The 19849-nt window shown below is 44.4% G+C and overlaps 1 protein-coding gene across 4 annotated transcripts in view; it reads right to left on the bottom strand.

Annotated features, from left to right (window-relative positions):
* The window catches only part of TRAPPC13 (trafficking protein particle complex subunit 13), a 67295-nt gene that overhangs the window by 41371 nt on the left and 6075 nt on the right, over nucleotides 1-19849 (bottom strand). For all 4 annotated transcript variants that reach the window (XM_068249892.1, XM_068249906.1, XM_068249884.1 and 1 more), the window contains exon 2: nucleotides 318-386. In XM_068249892.1, the coding sequence (XP_068105993.1) occupies nucleotides 318-386 (69 nt within the window). The remainder of the gene's footprint in view (nucleotides 1-317; nucleotides 387-19849) is intronic.

Genomic DNA, 19849 nt, shown 5'->3' with positions numbered 1-19849 from the left:
CATGCTACCCGGCTGGAAAAGATTTTTGGGGAGAACACTGAACGTGTTCAGGTCCACTTTAATCAGTGGGCTGGCTAACATCTATTGTGTTTTATCACGTTGTAAAAGAGAGGGAAAAAAAAAATGTTTTGGCCTGCTGCTTAGTCCCACACACACCCTGCATGGTTTTTCTATTAACTACATTGTGCTGCTGGTTTAAATAAAAACGTTTCACTGCACACCACTGTGCATGGAGTGAGGTGCGTACATGCAAGTATGCTGCAAGTAGAAATGGGGCCTTGGACTCTAGCTTATTGCAGAATATCTTGTGTCATTACCTGGCAGGTCTCGCTCTTCACAGGTTACTGGGATATTGGTGAATAAAGTTGGTTTTGTGAGGCGCATCACTGAAAAGAAAAGAAGAAAAACTGATCATACATATACCTTTCACATACCAGCATCCAGTATGCTTATTAATAATAATAATATTATAATAGCATCATAAAGGCGCACGGAACAAGGGTGTTGGGTTGTATGTAGCGATGGTGGGTGACACAAAGTACCCTCGGTTTATGCCTGTTTTCTAGAGTAAAAAAGGCCTCAGTTTATTAGTATTGGTGTCCGAATTTGGGATCTCCAGCTTGTAAGGAGGAAGTATTGGAGTTAAAGGATATATTACGTAAAAAAAAAAAAAAAAAAAAAAAAAAAAAAAAAAAAAAAAAAGCACTTTGGTATCCAGTTGCTTACCTGGTACTTCTTCCAGGCCCTTTAAGTCCTTCTGGTCCCTCCCCATGATTCCAGGTAGCTCCGTTCCCACCTACATAAGCTGGATGACTTGGCCAGTCGTCAGCCACTGCGCATGCGTGGCGCCAGCAGCGCCTCCTCAATAGTTTTTATTTAAGTATTTACATAGCGCCAACATATTATACAGCGCTGTAAAGAGTATAATGTCTTGTCACTAACTGTCACTCAGGCTATTCCCTACCATTGTCCTATGTCTATGTATCTACAGTGTGGTGTATGTATCGTAGTCTAGGGCCAATTTAGGGGGAAACCCATTAACTTATCTGTATGCTTTTGGGATGTGGGAGGAAACTGGAGTGCCAGGAAACCCACACAGACACGGGGAGAACATACAAACTCTTTGCTGATGTTGACCTGGCTGGGATTCGAGGACCCAGCACTGTAAGGCGAGAGTGCCAACCACTACGCCACTGTGCTGCTGGTGGGCTTGGGGGTGTTCCACACATGCGCAGTAGCAATTTTTAATTAATGCGCAAGTGCAGGAGACTTACATGCAGCATTTGGGGGTGGGGGACAGCGGAGGAACGAAGCAGCATGGAATGACAGCGAGGGACCAGGAAGACTTCAGGGGGCTGGAAGAAGCTGCAGGTAAAGTAACTGGCCACATCAAGTTTCCTTTAAATGAAACGCACCCTGTCCAGCTGTTCAGTGCTGAATGTGGGCGCTCAGGTTCCAAAACACGAGGTCCCCGAATTTGAGCACTAAACACCACCATTTATACGCAAATATGTTTAAAACTTGAGTATTTGTAATGAGAAATCTGTGTACCACAAACATAATGAATACTACTCATCTTAAAAATCAAGCCAGTGAAATGGTGGATCATGTCAAGCAGTAAGAGCCATATACAGGCAGTCACAGAAGGTGTGCCAGTGCATCAGGGGAACTCTTGAAGCAGAATAGCTGCTGCACTTCAAAGGAACATGAGAAAGTATAATGAGTAGAGGGAGCAGCTTTCTATCTCCAGCAAAACAGTTTGATTAAAGGATATCCGAAGCGCGACATGATAAGATAGACATGGGTATGTACAGTGCCTAGCACACAAATAACTATGCTGTGTTCCTTTTCTTTCTCTGTCTGAAAGAGTTAAATATCAGGTATGTAAGTGGCTGACTCAGTCCTGACTACAGTGTGACCCTCACGGATAAGAAATTCCAACTATAAAATACGTTCCTAGCAGAAACTAGCTTCTGAGAGCAAGAGAGAGATAAAAAGTGGAATTTCTTATCAGTGACGGTCACACTGTAGTCACTTCCTGTCAGGACTGAGTCAGCCACTTACATACCTGATATTTAGCTCTCTCAGGCAGAGAAAGAAAAAAAAGGAACATAGGATAGTTATTTGTGTGCTTGGCACTGTACATACACTTCTATCTCATCATGTCAATTGCTACAATTTTAGGTTAATAAAGGTGGCCACTAATGATCCAATCATACCATTTATATGCAATATAAAAAAGGTAACTGCCTAAATTATCCACTCACTATAGTCACTCAATTCACCCTTATACTACATAGATTTGGTAAAATTGGATTTAAAAAAAAAAAAAAAAAAAAAAAGAGGATTGGATCCTTAGTGGCCACCTTAGAAGGTCATGGTTGGTGGAGGGAGGGCATTCGTTTCATACAGGCTTCCTTTAGAAAGGTGACAGTGTAGCAAAGATGATTGTACACCCCAGTATGTTTCTACAGCAGCGCTGGGCAAACTACAGCCCATGGGCCAGATCTGGAGCTGCTGGAGAGATACGTAAACAGCACACTTCTCCTGCGTAGACTGGAGCCAGCAGATGTGACAGGACCTGGTTCCCAAAGCTGCGGGCAGCGGAGTATGGGAGCGATCCTAGCGGATGGGGCTGGAGGAAGTACATAGTAGTTGCGTCTGCTGAGAATGCTGCATTCCTGTGCTGACACAGCTGAGAACTCAAAATTACACTTGTGATTACTTGAAGATGCACTGTAATATATTGAGTGTAGGGTGAACCAATGCATATACTCCCTCTAATAGCCAAACAAGCCAAAACCAGCACACAGTATGCTCCCTAAAATTATGTTCTATTAAAATACATATAATGAAGAAAAAAAAAAAAAAAAAAAAAACCCACACCTTTAAAGCAGACCCAAAACAAACATTTTTTTAATTCAAAATATTTCGTTGCACCACTCTGACACATACAAAGATAAATAAACACTCCTTTAAAGGGAAGGTCCAAGCAAAAAAAAAAAAAATGAGATTCACTTACCTGGGGCTTCTACCAGCCCCATGCAGCCATTCTGTGCCCTCGTAGTCACTCACTGCTGCTCCAGTCCCCCGCTGGCAGCTTTCTGACCTCGGAGGTCAGGGCCAAATTGCGTACATTTTTACACATTCACGCTAGTGCAGGAACATTAACACATACATTTTTACGCGTTAGTGGTGAAACGCGTAAATTTTTGTTCCTGCACTAGCTGGAATGCGTAAAAATGTATGCAATGTGGCCCTGACCTCCGAGGTCAGAAAGCTGCCAGCGGGGGACTGGAGCAGCAGTGAGTGACTACAAGGGCACAGGATGGCTACATGGGGCTGGTAGAAGCCCCAGGTAAGTGAATCTCATTTTTTTTTTTTTTGCTTGAACCTTCCCTTTAAGCCTATGAGCATTTCAGTGCATGCTTTTCACAACTAGGGTTATACAGGTGGCATCCATTACTTCTGAGCTTAGTAGGAGGTTTTAGATCATGGGTGCGTTTGTCATCAGCTACCCTCCCTCACAGGGGCATCATCTATGTGAAATCTCACACAAGCTGAGATCACTTCCCCTGTGACATCATCAGTAGCAGCCTGTGTTTCGTTTTTGTTTTTTATCTCCTCCACCAGTTTGCAGGAAAAATCCCGGCAATATGAAAGGAAGGGAGGGGTTCCTCCAATAAATGTAAAATATATTTTATATTTGTCATCATGCAGCTGAAAAAAAGGCTGCTATTATTATAATTTAGAAAATAGATTTTATTTCTGAAATCTTGTATTTTTAAATTTGGGTCCACTTTAACTGAATGTGGACTTTAAATACAACGCAGATGTGAGGTCTGGAACCCACTACAAATCGCTAGCGATAAAGTGAACCTAAAGCCGATAAAAAAAAAATGAGATTAACTCACCTGGGGCCTCCCTCAGCCCCCTGCAGCCGATCGGTGCCCTCGCAGCTCCGCTCTGATGTCCCAGGACCCGCCGGCGAGCACTTCCGGTTTCGCCGTCACTCGCCGTCACCGGCCGACAGGCATGGGAACGCGAGTGATTGTTCGCGTTCCCAGCCTGTATATCGTCCCCTATGCTGCTATTGCGGCCTCCTGGCCGCAATAGCAGCATAGGGGGCGATATACAGGCTGGGAACGCGAACAATCACTCGCGTTCCCATGCCTGTCGGCCGGTGACGGCGAAACCGGAAGTGCTCACCGGCGGGTCCTGGGACATCGGAGCGGAGCTGCGAGGGCACCGATCGGCTGCAGGGGGCTGAGGGAGGCCCCAGGTGAGTTAATCTCATTTTTTTTTTTTATCGGCTTTAGGTTCACTTTAAGCAGCCATTTTTAAGCGATTTCAAGAGCGTTTTCTGGAGATTTTGGGAGCGACTTTAAAAAGTGTAGGCTTTTTTGGCAGCGATTGCGATTTTAATTTTGATTGTTTTTTTCCAATTATAATTTTTTTTACAATTTGCAGTAATTTAAAATCGCACACAAATCGCTGTGTGTAGCGATTCAAGAGCCGGGGCTACAATACTTTACATTGAAGCGCAAACACTCCCAAAATGCTGCATATCCTGCAATTGCGATTTTGCTAATTGCAATGGCTACTGTGGAATTTGTTACAGTTACATTAGCAGAGCGTTTAGGGAAATCGCTGGTGATTTAAAGCGCTCCCTAAACGCTCAAAAAAGTGCTCTAGTGGGTTGCAGGCCTAGAAGTGAATGAGGAAACCTGTGGGGATTGTTTACTAGTGGTGAAATACAGTGAAAAGCAGTGAATGTTTTCTCACTTCACCTATCCTTCAAGCAGTCACTTTTGGCATCCTCTTATTCCTATAGCACAGATTAGTATGAAAATGTTCCCCGTTTCTGGTGCACAATGTGTCTGGGGCTGCAAAGGGCAACCATTAAAGACTGCAGACTAATAAATATAAAGAAACCCTACACAAAACAAACAAGTTTGAGTTTATCAACTTTTATTTCATTATACAAAACAGCATTACCACATGTAGCAGAAAAGTATATACAAAAATAAATCACATTATATTTTTATGAAAAAAATTAAAAACAAAGATGGGAAGTTTTAAAGGATATTCCCATAATTCATTTATGTAACCATTAAATGGTTGAACACCCTAACCGTCACTTAATCTAATGAACTGATATTAACCCACTTCATTTGTCAAGTCCAGCCCCTTTCCCCACACAGAGACTATATGTGAGTCATGTATGTAGTGAACCCCCCCCCCCCCCCCCCGGGTAAGCACCCACCGCAATGTAAAATAAAAAGCTACGCGATAATGGCCGCGTTATTCCCCCCCCCCCCCCCCCCCAGTCATGTGCTCACTGTTTAGTGCTGGACATTCAAGCAGGTGGCAGTGTTATTCCCCCCCAGCGCGCCGCCAGACAAGAATGTCTGGCAGCTTTGATGTATCCACTGCATTTTTTTTTTTGACAATTATGCATTTTACAGATACATACGCACAAGCCTAATACATTGCATCACACGCAGACCCACACTAGTGGAAATGAGCGCTTAAAGTGAACCCGAGATGAGAACTTGGGGATCCCTAAGCATTCTTAAAGAGAGCCTGTAACAAAAAAAAAACAAAACACAAAAAAAAAGTTCCCCTGGGGGGTGGGGGGATACTCCCCTCAGGAGGGGTAAAGCTCGGGGTCATAATGAGGCTTCCCCCTCCTCTGTAGCTGCAGGCAATCCAGCGCTGGCTCTCCCAAAGTGTCCGGCAATCCTCCCTCGACAAGCGCTTATAAATTTACCTTTCCTGGCTTCAGCGGGGGCGCTGTTGCGGCTCTCCGCATGGAGAAAGGCAGAAATAGGCTATCTCTGTCGGGTCCGCTGCACTGCGCAGACGTAGAAAACTTGCGCCTGCGCAGTAGAGCGGGCCGACAGTGATCGGCTAATTCCACCTTTCTCTGAGCGGAGAGCCGATACTGCGCCTGTGCTGGGAAGGTAAATATTTACATCCCCGCTGCTCGGGGAGCTTTATCGCCGACGCAGTGGGATTGAGGAGGATAGGGGAAGCCTCAATAGGATCCAGAGGCTTCCCCCACCCGAGGCGAGTACCCCCCAGAGGAGGTTTTTTTTTTGTTACAGGTTTTAACCTTTTGCCGGCCGCGTCCCGCCGAGGGGCGTGGCCGCGGCGGCAGCCCCAGGACCGCCTAACGCCAATTGGCGTAAAGTCCTGGGGCTCTGTTTTGAATGAGATCACGCGCATCTCATTCTCGGAGGGCGGAGCTCCGCCCCCTCTTCAGTCTCCGAGCGGCTATTGCCGCTCGGGAGACTGTTACGGCACAATCGCCGTCTAATTACCCGTACAGCGCTGCGATCAGCAGCAGCGCTGTACTGTGGACAGCCGTGTGACACGGCTGTCCGCTCCTGAGCCACGGAGGTGATCGCCTGTCATAGGCCGAAGCCTATGACAGCTGATCACAGGGATTGGCCGGCGGGGGGGGGGGGGGGGGGGGGGGAAGGGGGTATACAGCAGGGTGAAAAAACCCACAGTTTTTATTTAAAAAAAACACACACTGTGGGGGGGGGGGGGGGGGGGGGGGGGGGCGATCAGACCCCACAAACAGAGAGCTCTGTTAGTGGGGAGAAAAAGGGGGAGGAATCACTTGTGTGCTGTGTTTTGCGGTCCTGCAGCTTGGTCTTAAAGCTGCAGTGGCCAATTTAAGGAAAACGTGCCTGGTCTTTAGGAGGGTTTAACACAGCAGTCCTCAAGAGGTTAAGGCCGCTTGTCCCTCACTGTCTCTGCGGGTGGCTCCTGTCACCGGCAATTCATCCCAAAAGTTTGGCCATGTCATGCTGCGTTGTGCCTGCATGGACTGGTGCACTCCCGCACCTGACCAGGCCGCGCATGTGCGACTTGAACAGGATTTCGGGACGCTTCTCGTCTCAAGTACACTTTAAGATGCCATGGATTCTACTCTGTGGGACATCTCTAAGACATGCTCTGAACTGGAATGTAACTTCACTGGATAAAAAAAAAAAAAAAATAAGATACCGGTATCTCACTAGTATTGGTGTAAAAGCGTGAACACCAAGTTACGAGTAATCTGAAAAGAAGATGGATTCCGGCACTCCAATGCAGAGGTAGTTTTTATTCAAGCACGGAATAAAAGTTGCAACAGGTTACAAACACGCCTGTGTCGAACCAACTTATGGGTGAAGGGCATATGATAATACTCTAGTAATAGGTTAAAGTTAATGGAAAAGAAAATTCACAACATATTCATTAACAGCTTATTACCGGGTTAACTCTAAACAGTTAGTGCAGTTCATATACAGTGGTGTGAAAAACTATTTGCCCCCCTTCCTTATTTCTTATTCTTTTGCATGTTTGTCACACTTAAATGTTTCTGCTCATCAAAAACTGTTAACTATTAGTCAAAGATAACATAATTGAACACAAAATGCAGCTTTAAATGATGTTTTTTATTATTTAGTGAGAAAAAAACCTCCAAATCTACATGGCCCTGTGTGAAAAAGTGATTGCCCCCCCAGTTAAAAAATAACTTTAAGGATACCACAACTGACATGTGGCATAATGAGATAGACATGGGTGTGTACAGTGCCTAGCACACAAATAACTATGCTGTGTTCCTTTTCTTCTTTCTCTGCCTGAAAGAGGTAAATATCAGGTATGTAAGTGGCTGACTCAGTCCTGACTCAGACAGGAAGTGACTACAGTGTGACCCTCACTGATAAGAATTTCCAACTATAAAACACTTTCCTAGCAGAAAATGGCTTCTGAGAGCAAGAAAGAGATAAAAAAAAGGGGGAATTTCTTATCAGTGAGGGTCACACTGTAGTCACTTCCTGTCTGAGTCAGGAATGAGTCAGCCACTTACATACCTGATATTTAACTCTTTCAGGCAGAGAAAGAAAAAAAGGAACACAGCATAGTTATTTGTGTGCTAGGCACTGTACATACCCATGTCTATCTCATCATGCCACATGTCAGTTGTGGTATCCTTTAACTGTGGTTTATCACACCTGAGTTCAATCTCTGTAGTCACCCCCAGGCCTGATTACTGCCACACCTGTTTCAATCAAGAAATCACTTAAATAGGAGCTATCTGACACAGAGAAGTAGACCAAAAGCACCTCAAAAGCTAGACATCATGCCAAGATCCAAAGAAATTCAGGAACAAATGAGAACAAAAGTACTGTAATTGAGATCTATCAGTCTGGTAAAGGTTATAAAGCCATTTCTAAAGCTTTGGGACTCCAGCGAACCAGTGAGAGCCATTATTCACAAATGGCAAAAACATGGAACAGTGATGAACCTTCCCAGGAGTGGCCGGCCGACCAAAATTACCCCAAGAGCGCAGAGAAAACTCATCCGAGAGGCCACAAAAGACCCCAGGACAACATCTAAAGAACTGCAGGCCTCACTTGCTTCAATTAAGGTCAGTGTTCACGACTCCACCATAAGAAAGAGACTGGGCAAAAACGGCCTGCATGGCAGATATCCAAGGCGCAAACCACTTTTAAGCAAAAAGAACATTAAGGCTCGTCTCAATTTTGCTAAAATACATCTCAATGATTGCCAAGGCTTTTGGGAAAATACCTTGTGGACCGACGAGACAAAAGACCACTTTACTTACGGTAAAGTCTTTTCCAGTAGTCATGAGGACAGCACCCCTGGATGAGACCTGTCTCCCTCCCCACTGTGGACAGGAAACTGTTAAAAGAAGAATTTGCATAAGCAATAGGCAGCCACATATAAGATACTACACCTGACACAGTACCTCAGTTAATAAAAAGATGACACGGACATTTAATGATGCTTACACAAACTTATTTCTCTTTCCTACCCAAATAAGGGCGGGTTGCAGGGGTGCTGTCCTCATGACTACTGGAAAAGACTTTACCGTAAGTAAAGTGGTCTTTCCCAGAACGTCATTTCGGACAGCACCCCTGGATGAGACGATATACAAGAGTTAAAACCTTAGGGTGGGACCACAGCTTGCAAAACTTTCCTTCTGAAGGATAACCCTGCAGAGGCAGATACATTAAGGCGATAGTGCTTTACAAACGTATTGTGACTTGACCAGGTCGCAGCTCTGCAGATCTGATCTATAGAGGCCCCTGCCCTCTCTGCCCAGGAAGTCGAAATTCCTCTTGTGGAATGAGCCATGATAGAATTGAATTGCTTCCCCTGTGTCTGATATGCTAATGAAATAGCCCAAACAAATGTATAATCTGTGTAGGATTTAATTAAGGAAGATTTCTCCCAATTAATGATCCAACCTAGATCTTGTAGTAAGACTATTGTCGTAACAATCTGATCTCTTACCGAATTGGGAGATGTCCACCAAAACAGAAAGTCAAGGTAACCCAAAATGTTAACCTTTCTCTGTCTAAGTGTAGCCAGAACCCCAGACATTACCTTCATAAACAACCCTGGAGCTGAGGATAATCCGAAGGGCAAAGCATTAAACTGATACATTCTTACCTCTTCCTCCATCTGGATGGCAAACCTTAAGCATTATTGAGAAGTCAGATGTATCGGTAATTGAAGATACGCATCTTTTCAGTCTAGAAAGGCTAGGAAATCGTCCTTCTGTAAAAGATGAATAATAGATCAAATCCATCCTGAATTTTCTGTATTTTACCTTCTGGTTTAGACTCTTTAAATTTAGTATGAACTGATAATTTCCCTGTAGCTCCTTTACTAGAAAAAACACAGGGCAATAGAATCCCTGTCCTCTGACATTTCGGTACTTCTCAAATTACCCTTTTTTTCCTAAACAGGGAAAGGACTTTCGATTGTAGGGCTGAAAACTTTATTTGGTCCTGCAAGCGGGGAGTAATGCAAAAGCTCTTAAAAGGAGGCTGGCTGCACTCTATTCTGTATCCCTCCAAAAAAAAAAACACCTTAAAGGCTCTTTCCCACTAAGACGTTGCGTTAGATGCGACGCTAAGGTCACATAACGTGCCCCCAGCGCAACGCATGTGAGCTTTGAAGTTGGATGCTATTTAGAGCCACGTTATGCGTCTCCTGATGGGTCTGTGATGCGTACTTTTTGACGCATACTATCGGACGAAAACGGCACATGCGGCAAAGACTGTGGAGACCACGTGATCGGAAAACTCCGCATCACGTGGTCCTGCCAGCCAATAAGCGGCCGCTCCAGGAAGTTAACACTGCAGTGCATATTAATAAGTCATGTGGATGGCCACAACAGCGGACTCTCCCCTCCTCTCCTGCAAGAAAAAACAAAAAACACACATTATTGAGCATATGCAAACAGTCTAATGCGGCTAAAACCGTGTATAACGCACAGCATGATGCACTTTCTTTAAACGTCCAGCGTTAGGGTGTAACACAACGTGGGCACTGTGAACAGCCCATTGATTTTTCATTACTGTGAGCTGGGCTGCGTTACAAGCTGCTCTAACCTGCGCCTGTAACGTCCCACTGTGAAAAGCCTAAATAACCAATATTTTGTGCACTGTAGTTGCCATGTTTTGAAATTTGCAATTCTCCATCTCACTGGAATACTAGCGTCATTGCTTATCTGACTTCTTAGTAAAAGTGAAGTTGGACTTAGGGCCGGTTCACATTACAAACGCGGACGGCCACGCATGCGGAACGCAACGCGTACGACGTTGCGTGGCTGATCCCATCACTGAAAAGTGAATGGGACAGCCGCGCATTTTTTGCTAAATCTGCGTGCAGCATGCGTTCCCGGACCGCACAGGTCCGGAACTCATGCGGTGAGAACATCAGGCAGTGCACTCTATGCACTGTCTGATGTCGTGCGTGTTGGCCTTCTGCACGCGTTTCCAAAACGCAGCTGGAAACGTGTGCAGTCTGAACAGGCCCTTAGGCTTCTGTGACTTGTAGAGAGCCCATCTCCTGCCCTTAGAGGACTAGGGATCTGACTTATTCTTAGAAGGAGGGACGAAAGGACCGTTTACTTTGAAAAGGTCCTTTCTTAAAGGAATACTATCAATACCCAAGTGTTCTAAAATGACAGTGTGCAAATAATGTCTAAGTAGCTGTGTAAACATTTTCCTACTTTTCATGTTCAATATCAGAGGCAAAAGCTGTAATTTATTGAGGGTAGGATTTAGCTATATTGGGACAAATCAATTGCAGAAGGGGTGTCTACTTCAATGCACAGCCAGAGTTGCATATCAGACTACAGGAAGCAAATATCAAACAAACTCTGAAAGTATTTTGCTAACAGTAAACAAAGAAGTTGCTACTAAAATGTATACACCAGTACTTAGCAACACTTCCCAAACAATTCCTGTGTCAATTGAAAATGTGAATCGATAGAATTCCTTTAACAGGAATCCTTTTTTTTTTTTTTTTTTTAACATGTGTGTCTGCCGTTCTGTCTAGAGGGTTGTCTAACTGACTCAAACAGCAGACCCCCTTCACAAGGTACACCACATAACTTGATTTTGAAGAATTGTCATCATTCCAAGTTTTTACCCATACACCTCTTCTGGCTGAATTAACTAATGCCGTAGTTCTGGCCATAAGTTTAACCGTATCATCTGAAGCGTCCACTAGATAATTGGAAGCATTCCAAACTTTGGGGAAATCATTCAAAATTTCCCAGAAATCCTCAAAAAAGTAGGTCAGTTTTGTTTGATACCCTTGAAAAATATGGTTCTAATTTAGGTGGGGTTCCCAAAAACCCTGATCTTCAGGAGAAAAACAACATTTAGATAATGATCTGGGCCAAAAAAAAACCTTTTCCTAGGATTATCCCACTCCTTAATCCTAATCTTAAAAGTAGAATGGACTGGAATAAACCGAGAATGAGGATCCGCCAAACTCTCATACATTTGATCCAAAGGTGTCAAAGATTTCTGCTCAGACTTAATATCTATTAGTAAGTCTTTCATTAATTCAGGAAAAAACATTGCGGTTAGGGCTCTTTTCCACTATGAAATGCGATCGCAACAACATTTGCGATCCCAATCGTACTTCAATTTCCACTATGCGATTGCGCTACTATACTTCTAGTACAGCTCAATTGCATACAATGCAGGAGGATGACGATTGTGCTTTGTCCAAATCGCATCGCAATCAGATTGCACTAATGGAAATTGCTGCTGCAGTTTCCATTAGTTTAACGTACCTCGTGATCAGAATCAAATCTTAACTCGCAGGGTAATGAAAAAAAGGCCCTTAGTCAGTTTTACTCAAATCTTCCTCCTAGTTTGATACATTTTCTCTGTGCAGAGAGAGTCTCTCCTTGCCCTGAATCTGTCTAGTTCTTTTAAACAATCTATTTAATTGCTGCAGCTTAGAAGAACTTCAAGAATGTTACACATGCAGGCTTTCTGATGTGAAATTTATCTGAAAACAGGTACCCAAGGGGTTAAAAACACAGCCTGGGTATTCTGGGATGCAGTTTGTTCTGCTCTCACTGCAGCTGCCAGGGAGGTCTGTCTCTCCATTAGCTTGCCTGTTATGGCTGGCTTATCGCCTTCTCTAAACAGCCAGGGTTTCTCTGCTCACATTTGCCTGCTTTAATTTTTATGAATTAACCTTCAGTGACCTGTGTGATAATCTCCACACAAGGTGTTAATTTCCCGCACCTGCTCAGGAATTATAGATTTTCATGCGGACACAGGTTTTATGAATGCACACTTTACTAAATGGTGGGTAAAGTCAGCTGTTTTGAGCATTACCGCATGCAGGAATGCTCAATAAATAGAGGCCTATGTCTCTTGGAAGCAGGAGGCATAGTTAGAGGTGCAGACAACATAGGAGATGATGGATTAGCTATAACAGGTAGATAAGCCATAGCAGTACTAGTCCCAGGCCCATCTGAAGCAGCTGAGGCGGTAGAAGCAATAGCAGAATCTTTAATTTCCTATTGCTGTGGACCTTCTCTGTACAATACTGGCACCATTTCCATTCAGAGTTGCCAATCCATGCTGACTGGACTGAGTAGAAGATTTTTCAGACTTTTCAACCTTCTCAGTCTTATGTCTTTTGGGTATAAAACATAATAAACGATAGCCAGCCATTAGACAAATCCCTCTATACATAACATACATCCAGCAAAGCAGAAGAAACATAATCACATCTACTTGCCAGAGAGGGATCCTGGGCAGATTCAGCAGATTGTGCAGGAGCTGACCCAGAGGCGTCCTCCATGATCCCAGCCACAAACCAGAGTGCATCATGGACTCTACAAACTTATAGCTGTGCTGCTGATTTGATGCAGCTGATCCAATTATGCATGCGGCCCCTGCCGGCTAAGCATATGCTTAATCAGCTTCTTACCTTAAGGAATCAGCTGTATGCCGATTCCTAATCACCGCCGCGGCCCCTGCCGCCCGGCTCAGACTTCAGATCACGTGGGACGCCAGCGCGTGACTACTTCCGGTTCAACCGGAAGTGAACTCTCTCCAATGCACGCACATGCGCGCATAAAGTTGCTGCCTCCGATGGAGAAGCCTCCTCCACGCTGCAGGGCTCCTGACTGTTCACTGAACAGCGCTGCTTGGAGCCCTGGAAAACGCTGCCCCTGCCGCCTGACATGGATGGCACTCCTGGAGACCTCTCCCATGCATCCCGTCCGGGACAGGAAACTAAACTGAGGTACTGTGTCAGGTGTAGTATCTTATATGTGGCTGCCTATTGCTTATGCAAATTCTTCTTTTAACAGTTTCCTGTCCACAGTGGGGAGGGAGACAGGTCTCATCCAGGGGTGCTGTCCGAAATGACGTTCTGGGAAAGTTTAACTTTTTGGAAGGTGCGTGTCCCGTTACATCTGGCGTAGAAGTAACAGCATTTCAGCAAAAGAACATCATACCAACAGTAAAATATGGTGGTGGTAGTGTGATGGTCTGGGGTTGTTTTGCTGCTTCAGGACCTGGAAGGCTTGCTGTGATAGATGGAACCATGAATTCTACTGTCTACCAAAAAATCCTGAAGGAGAATGTCCGGCCATCTGTTCGTCAACTCAAGCTGAAGCGATCTTGGGTGCTGCAGCAGGACAACGACCCAAAACACACCAGCAAATCCACCTCTAAATGGCTAAAGAAAAACAAAAAGAAGACTTTGGAGTGGCCTAGTCAAAGTCCTGACCTGAATCCTATTGAGATGTTGTGGCATGACCTTAAAAAGGCGGTTCATGCTAGAAAACCCTCAAATAAAGCTGAATTACAACAATTCTGCAAAGATGAGTGGGCCAAAATTCCTCCAGAGCGCTGTGAAAGACTCGTTGCAAGTTATCGCAAACGCTTGATTGCAGTTATTGCTGCTAAGGTTGGCCCAACCAGTTATTAGGTTCAGGGGGCAATTTCTTTTTCACACAGGGCCATGTAGATTTTGAGTTTTTTTTCTCACTAAATAATAAAAACCATAATTTAAAACTGCATTTTGTGTTCAATTATGTTATCTTTGACTAATAGTTAACGGTTTTTGATGAGCAGAAACATTTAAGTGTGACAAACATGAAAAAGAATAAGAAATCAGGAAGGGGGCAAATAGTTTCACACCACTGTAACTACTGTATATCCTTGAATATAAGTCGACCTCGTGTATAAGTTGACTCCAACCTTTGACCCCCTTAACCACTTAAGGACCAGGCTCACTTTCAGCTTTCTGTGCTGAGTGGGCTCTACAGCCCACAGCACAGATCGTAATTGAGCCAGGGCGACCAGACTCCCCCCCCCCCCTTTTTTCCCCACTAGGGGGATGTCCTGCGGCGTGTAGTATAGGCTTCAGCCTATCAGAATGCGGCGATCCCCGGCCAATCAGAGGCCGGGGATCGCCAATCTCCTTTACGCCGCTACTGTATGATGTAAACAGCGGGGATTTCTTCCCCGCGTGTTTACATTACGCGTGCGAGCCGCGATCGGCGGCTCGCACACTGTTCACGGAGACACCCTCCGTGAACTAGCATGGAAAGGCCGCTCGAACCATGGGAAACCACTAACGACCCACCGACGCCTATCAGCGTTAGGCGGTTGTTAAGTGGTTAAGCTGGAATTTTTTATTGACTCAAGTATAAAGTCTATCCAGCAAAGTTAATGGCTACACTTGGGGACCAGGAAGAATTAAACAGCTGCACGTGGGGCTCAGGAGGGGTTAATGACTGCATTGCATACAGTATTGAAGCCATTGACCCTTCCTGTCCCTTAAATGCAGCCATTAACTCCTCCAGGCCCTCAATTGCAGCAATTATTACCCCCCCCCCCCTTTCCTGCAGCCCAGTATTTTCCCCTTGCCCCTTTCCTCGTTAATTCTTGTGCCAAGGACTTTCAGACCTGTGTTTTCTTGGCATTTCCTTTATCAGGGGTAATTAGCTGTAAATGGGAATGTCCCTTATGGTTACACACATTACTCAGTGTGCTCAGTGTTGCTTGTGACTCATGTATAAGTCGACACCTATACATTTAGTGAATCGGACTTAAATTTCACCAGCATGGCTCTGCGTTGCATCGTGATTCACACAGAGGTGCTTGCGATCCCATTCAATTGTAATGAATGGGATTGCAGTGCTAACGAGAAATGCATGCAACCATGCATTGCAATTCAGTGGTGAATCGCAACGCATGTATGGAAACAGACAGTGCAGTCTATACACTTCTGATGTCTCTGCAATCGCGCTGCATTTACAAAAGCGTGGATAAAATTGTGCAAATGGAACCAAGCCTAAAGGCTGGATTTGCACTAGTGCATTTGCGGGTAGAAAACTGTGCACTGTGTGAAGCAATGAGCCCAGACACACACAAACTTAGGAGCAGTAGAAAAAAATTCAGTGTTCAGTTTGTGACTATCCCTCTAAACTGCACTGCATACATCTGTACGAGAGTGAGGTAATAGTTATGTGATTTTCTGCAGTGCACAGTTTGCAGTGGACATGTCATGCAGCAGAGGTGCCATAATTGGATAAGTTATGGCCAGATAAGAGTGTAAAGATGACTGGATGCTAGTCCAAAACTTTTCAGTAAGTTTTAAAGCCACCAGATTATCTGTACTGTTAAGGAGGCCATACACTGTAAGAATGCCATCCAATGTGGCTAAAAGATCAATCCCTCTCGGACCTGTATCTGATCAGAGAGGGATTTAATACCCCCCTCCCCCCCCCCTCCCAATGCTCTGTGCACAGATTTTAAACCACATATATCTAACCACAGCTTAGCACTGTTTGATACCATCAATCTGCCATCACCTCTGATCAACCAAAATTTTCCACTTGGATGTAATTTCAATCGATTTTTGCCACAAATTGATCTAAAATTATAATTTAGTACTATAAGTTTCCAGCAGATTCAGAGTGATGCCGGTTAAAATCAATACGTGTACGGCCTGCTAAGTGACAGCTACATAGGAAATTTACAGTGCATCTTACTTTGGGAGAAAATCTCTTTTTATGCACAGATATTTTAAATTTTACAAATTTCATCAAAGTGCTCCTTTGATAAATCAAAAGCTATGACTTCAGAGGCAAATACAAGCACAGAACTTACAAAATAATGGACTTGTACAAATTATAGAATACATTTGTAAACAAACATTTGGAAGGTTTTCCTCAAACTCTTCAAAGACTCATACGTAAATTAGGGCATTTCTTGTACTTTACACAAGTGTGATAGTGCCTGGATGACTGGACAACAGGTGGTCCTTAGATTCAGATACATCTATAGAGCTCTAAACCTGGGAGATTTTCCCACCATGAAGCTATAAGCTAAAAATGGTTCCGTGCTTACGAACAAACAAATCAATTCTGCCACAAAGCTGGAGTTCTGATTTAATCACGGTGCCAATATGTTCACAATAGCGCAAGTCACAGAATATCCATATCTGGTTAATGTCTCTTTGGATTGTGGCATTACAGCTTGGAAGAACTTTATGTTTCAGTAGCCGACTCAGCTGCATCCATACTTCCTCCAAACTTCGTGTCCCGCACACAGCTGGTAGAATTGTCCACCTTGCCCTGTGGAAAAGATTTAAATTGCATTTATTCAAAGTTCTCTGCAATTCTTCAGATGGAGGAGTAATTTGGTCTTCGCTGCTAGCTTTCTGTGTACATATACTCCATGTCCTGGAATGTATGTTCTCCTTGGAAACATTGTCATCCCTAGCTGAAGAACCAGCCGTCGATTCGCTGGCTGCAGAGTACACAACCAGATCACCACCATGTTCTGTGCAAACACTTGGCTTGAACTCCAACAGACTAGGGGTGGGATCACAGTATAAGACGGACTCCACGTTGAGAGGGTCAAATGGACCATGGTCTGGGTTATCATTTGAATCAAGAGAAACCACAGGAGGAATCTTCTGAGGCATCAACATACAGGTGGTCCTATAATGTGGAAACCAAGGCGAAAACTGTGGTAACTGCCTGAATGGAAATTCTTCTAAAGATCCAGAACATAATTTCTCTGAATCTTCCAGGGAACATTCGGATTCCTTATAGTGCATAACAACCTCCATTTTATCGAGTTTTGAAAGGTGGCTTATCACAACTCTTCCAGTTATCAGGAAATACTGTTATAAGGTTGGTTACTTGACAGTGAGATCGCAGATACCATTGCAGTCATTTCAGCAGTAAGGGCTGGCATATGACGTATGCCGTTGCAACATTTTCCCACTCCAAATGATCATCGCAGTGGCCATTTCGAAACTTCGGACCCGTGGACTCCATGTCATCTGATTTGATGTGGACCTGAAGCAGAAGTATTGCATGTAACAGTTTGCTTGATTGACACTTCAGCTGCATTTTATCAAGAGGGTAACCAACAATGCACACCATTCTGCACTGCCTCACCCTGCCATTGCCCCTTTAAATGAATAGGCATCATTTACAATACATCACACAATGTTTGCCCATCAAGATTTTTTCTACCTGAACAAATTTTCAGGTAGTGGAGGCTGTTGACCCTGCTCCCCATTACTAAAATAGGGTTACACTATTCTGTGTACTTCCTGGGTCGCGGCTTAGCTTCCGACTGGAGGAAGCTTACAGAGGTGGGGAGCGAGGGGACAGAGGCGGGAGCCATGAAATGGAGGAGGCATGGGAGGAGCACACAGATTGACAAATACAAGGTAAAAAGAAGGCTAGCAACAAGCAGATTGTCGCTAGCCTGGTGATATTTTTAAGCGGGGACAGCGGCGGCACGAGAAGGACACAGAGGCATGCCATTGTGCACAGAACATGCCTCTCTGTCCTATTAGGATTTATAAAATCCGCCTCAGGTTCTCTTTAAGTATCTGTTACTGAACACAAGCTGTGCCTTGAGTTTCTAAGGCCCAGGGGTCCACAACCACCAGTCCACAGATCTGGCATCTCTCTCTATTTTCTTTCAGCAAAGTAATGCACAGCAGAATGTCAGCAGGTGGCGCTGTCCTCATTACCAGGGATGAGCAGAAACTAGGCCAGTGCGAATTTACGCATCGTAGTTTGTAGGTGAAGTTTCAAAACTACGCTTACGAATTTACGCGTAGCGAAGTACCGGTACGCGTAGCTTACGCCCACTATGCGTAGTTAACATGTGTATTGCGTAGTGAACTACGAATGCATAGTGCGTTACTCGCGTCTAATTTTCCAAGTGCGAATGTATGCTTACAAATTTACGCATTGGAAAGGGGAATGTATGCATAGAAGAGTTCCCGGTGAAAGCATTTACAGAGGAATTAATGCGTAAAATTTTCTGCATACGGGCATAAGCATCCGCATACACTACGCTTCGCACTACGCGTAATTGCGTATTCTACGAAATGCATACAAAGTGCATATTTGATTTCGAAGCCGTAGTTTGGTGAAGCGTAATTGCATAAAACTACGCGTAGTTCCAGCGTAGCGAAGTTGGCTGACTACGACCATCCCTACTCATTACAGCATCAGCTATGCTGCTTCTTCCTCTATACAGCCCCGATGCTAAACACACATCTGGAGGATACAGGAAGTATGTTGCAGCATGACTGATGCTGTAATGAGAGAATGCTACCTACTGATATTCTGCTGCCACTGCTGCACTCTGCTCTACTAGACGTAAACAGAGAGTGAGGCCAGACTCGACCCATGGACCAATGGTATGGCTGCCCTTAACTGGGGGAACATCTACACTAGGGGGGAGGGCGGCTACATAGCACTGGAGGCACATGTACAGTAGGTGTATGTTTTTTTAACATAACTCGGGGGGGGGGGGGGGGGGGGGGCGGCATTTGGCCATGTATACTGGGGAAGGAAGAGTAAAGATGTTACAGCAGACAAGCGCTGACTAAATTTATAAATACTGTAAAATACAAAAAATAAAAAACAAAAAACACGCCAAGCAATTTGATTCATTGCCATGGGTTGGGCTCAGGGCCATAACCGCCTGAGCGTTTAAGTAGATTTTAAAGAAACACTGAAGCGAAAATTCTTTTTTATGATATAATGAATTGGTTGTGCAGTACAGATACGTTAGTAGATAAGAAAATATTCTCATTTTTATTTCCAGTTAGTGTTTTTTATAGCATTGCATCATTCTCTAATATTTGCAGTTTACACACTACTCCGCATTCTGAGGGCTCTTCCACACCAGAGCCCTTTTTCAGTGTTTCAACATTCAAGTCGAAACTTTGCGTTGACCAAGGTAAAATGAAAGTCCATAGACTCATTTTACCTTTCACACCCGATGCTGTGTTTCGATGCGTTGCGGTACGACGCACCCGGGAGCATTTTATCGTCGGGAATCAGCATTTTTCCGTCGGGTTAATTAATTCCTACTGCCGCTGCTCTGTGTTGCTCCACAGATTCCCCACGACACGCCGCAGCCTATTCAACGCGTGCAGGAATCGGCTCCTGCACAGGTTGTTTAATATGAAAGAGCCCTGATTTTACAGAGCAGCCCAG

The sequence above is a fragment of the Hyperolius riggenbachi genome, chromosome 1 (assembly GCF_040937935.1).
Source record: "Hyperolius riggenbachi isolate aHypRig1 chromosome 1, aHypRig1.pri, whole genome shotgun sequence".
Classification (NCBI taxonomy): domain Eukaryota; kingdom Metazoa; phylum Chordata; class Amphibia; order Anura; family Hyperoliidae; genus Hyperolius; species Hyperolius riggenbachi.
Note: the sequence above shows the minus strand (reverse complement) of the source record. Positions and strands in the feature narration are given on the sequence as shown.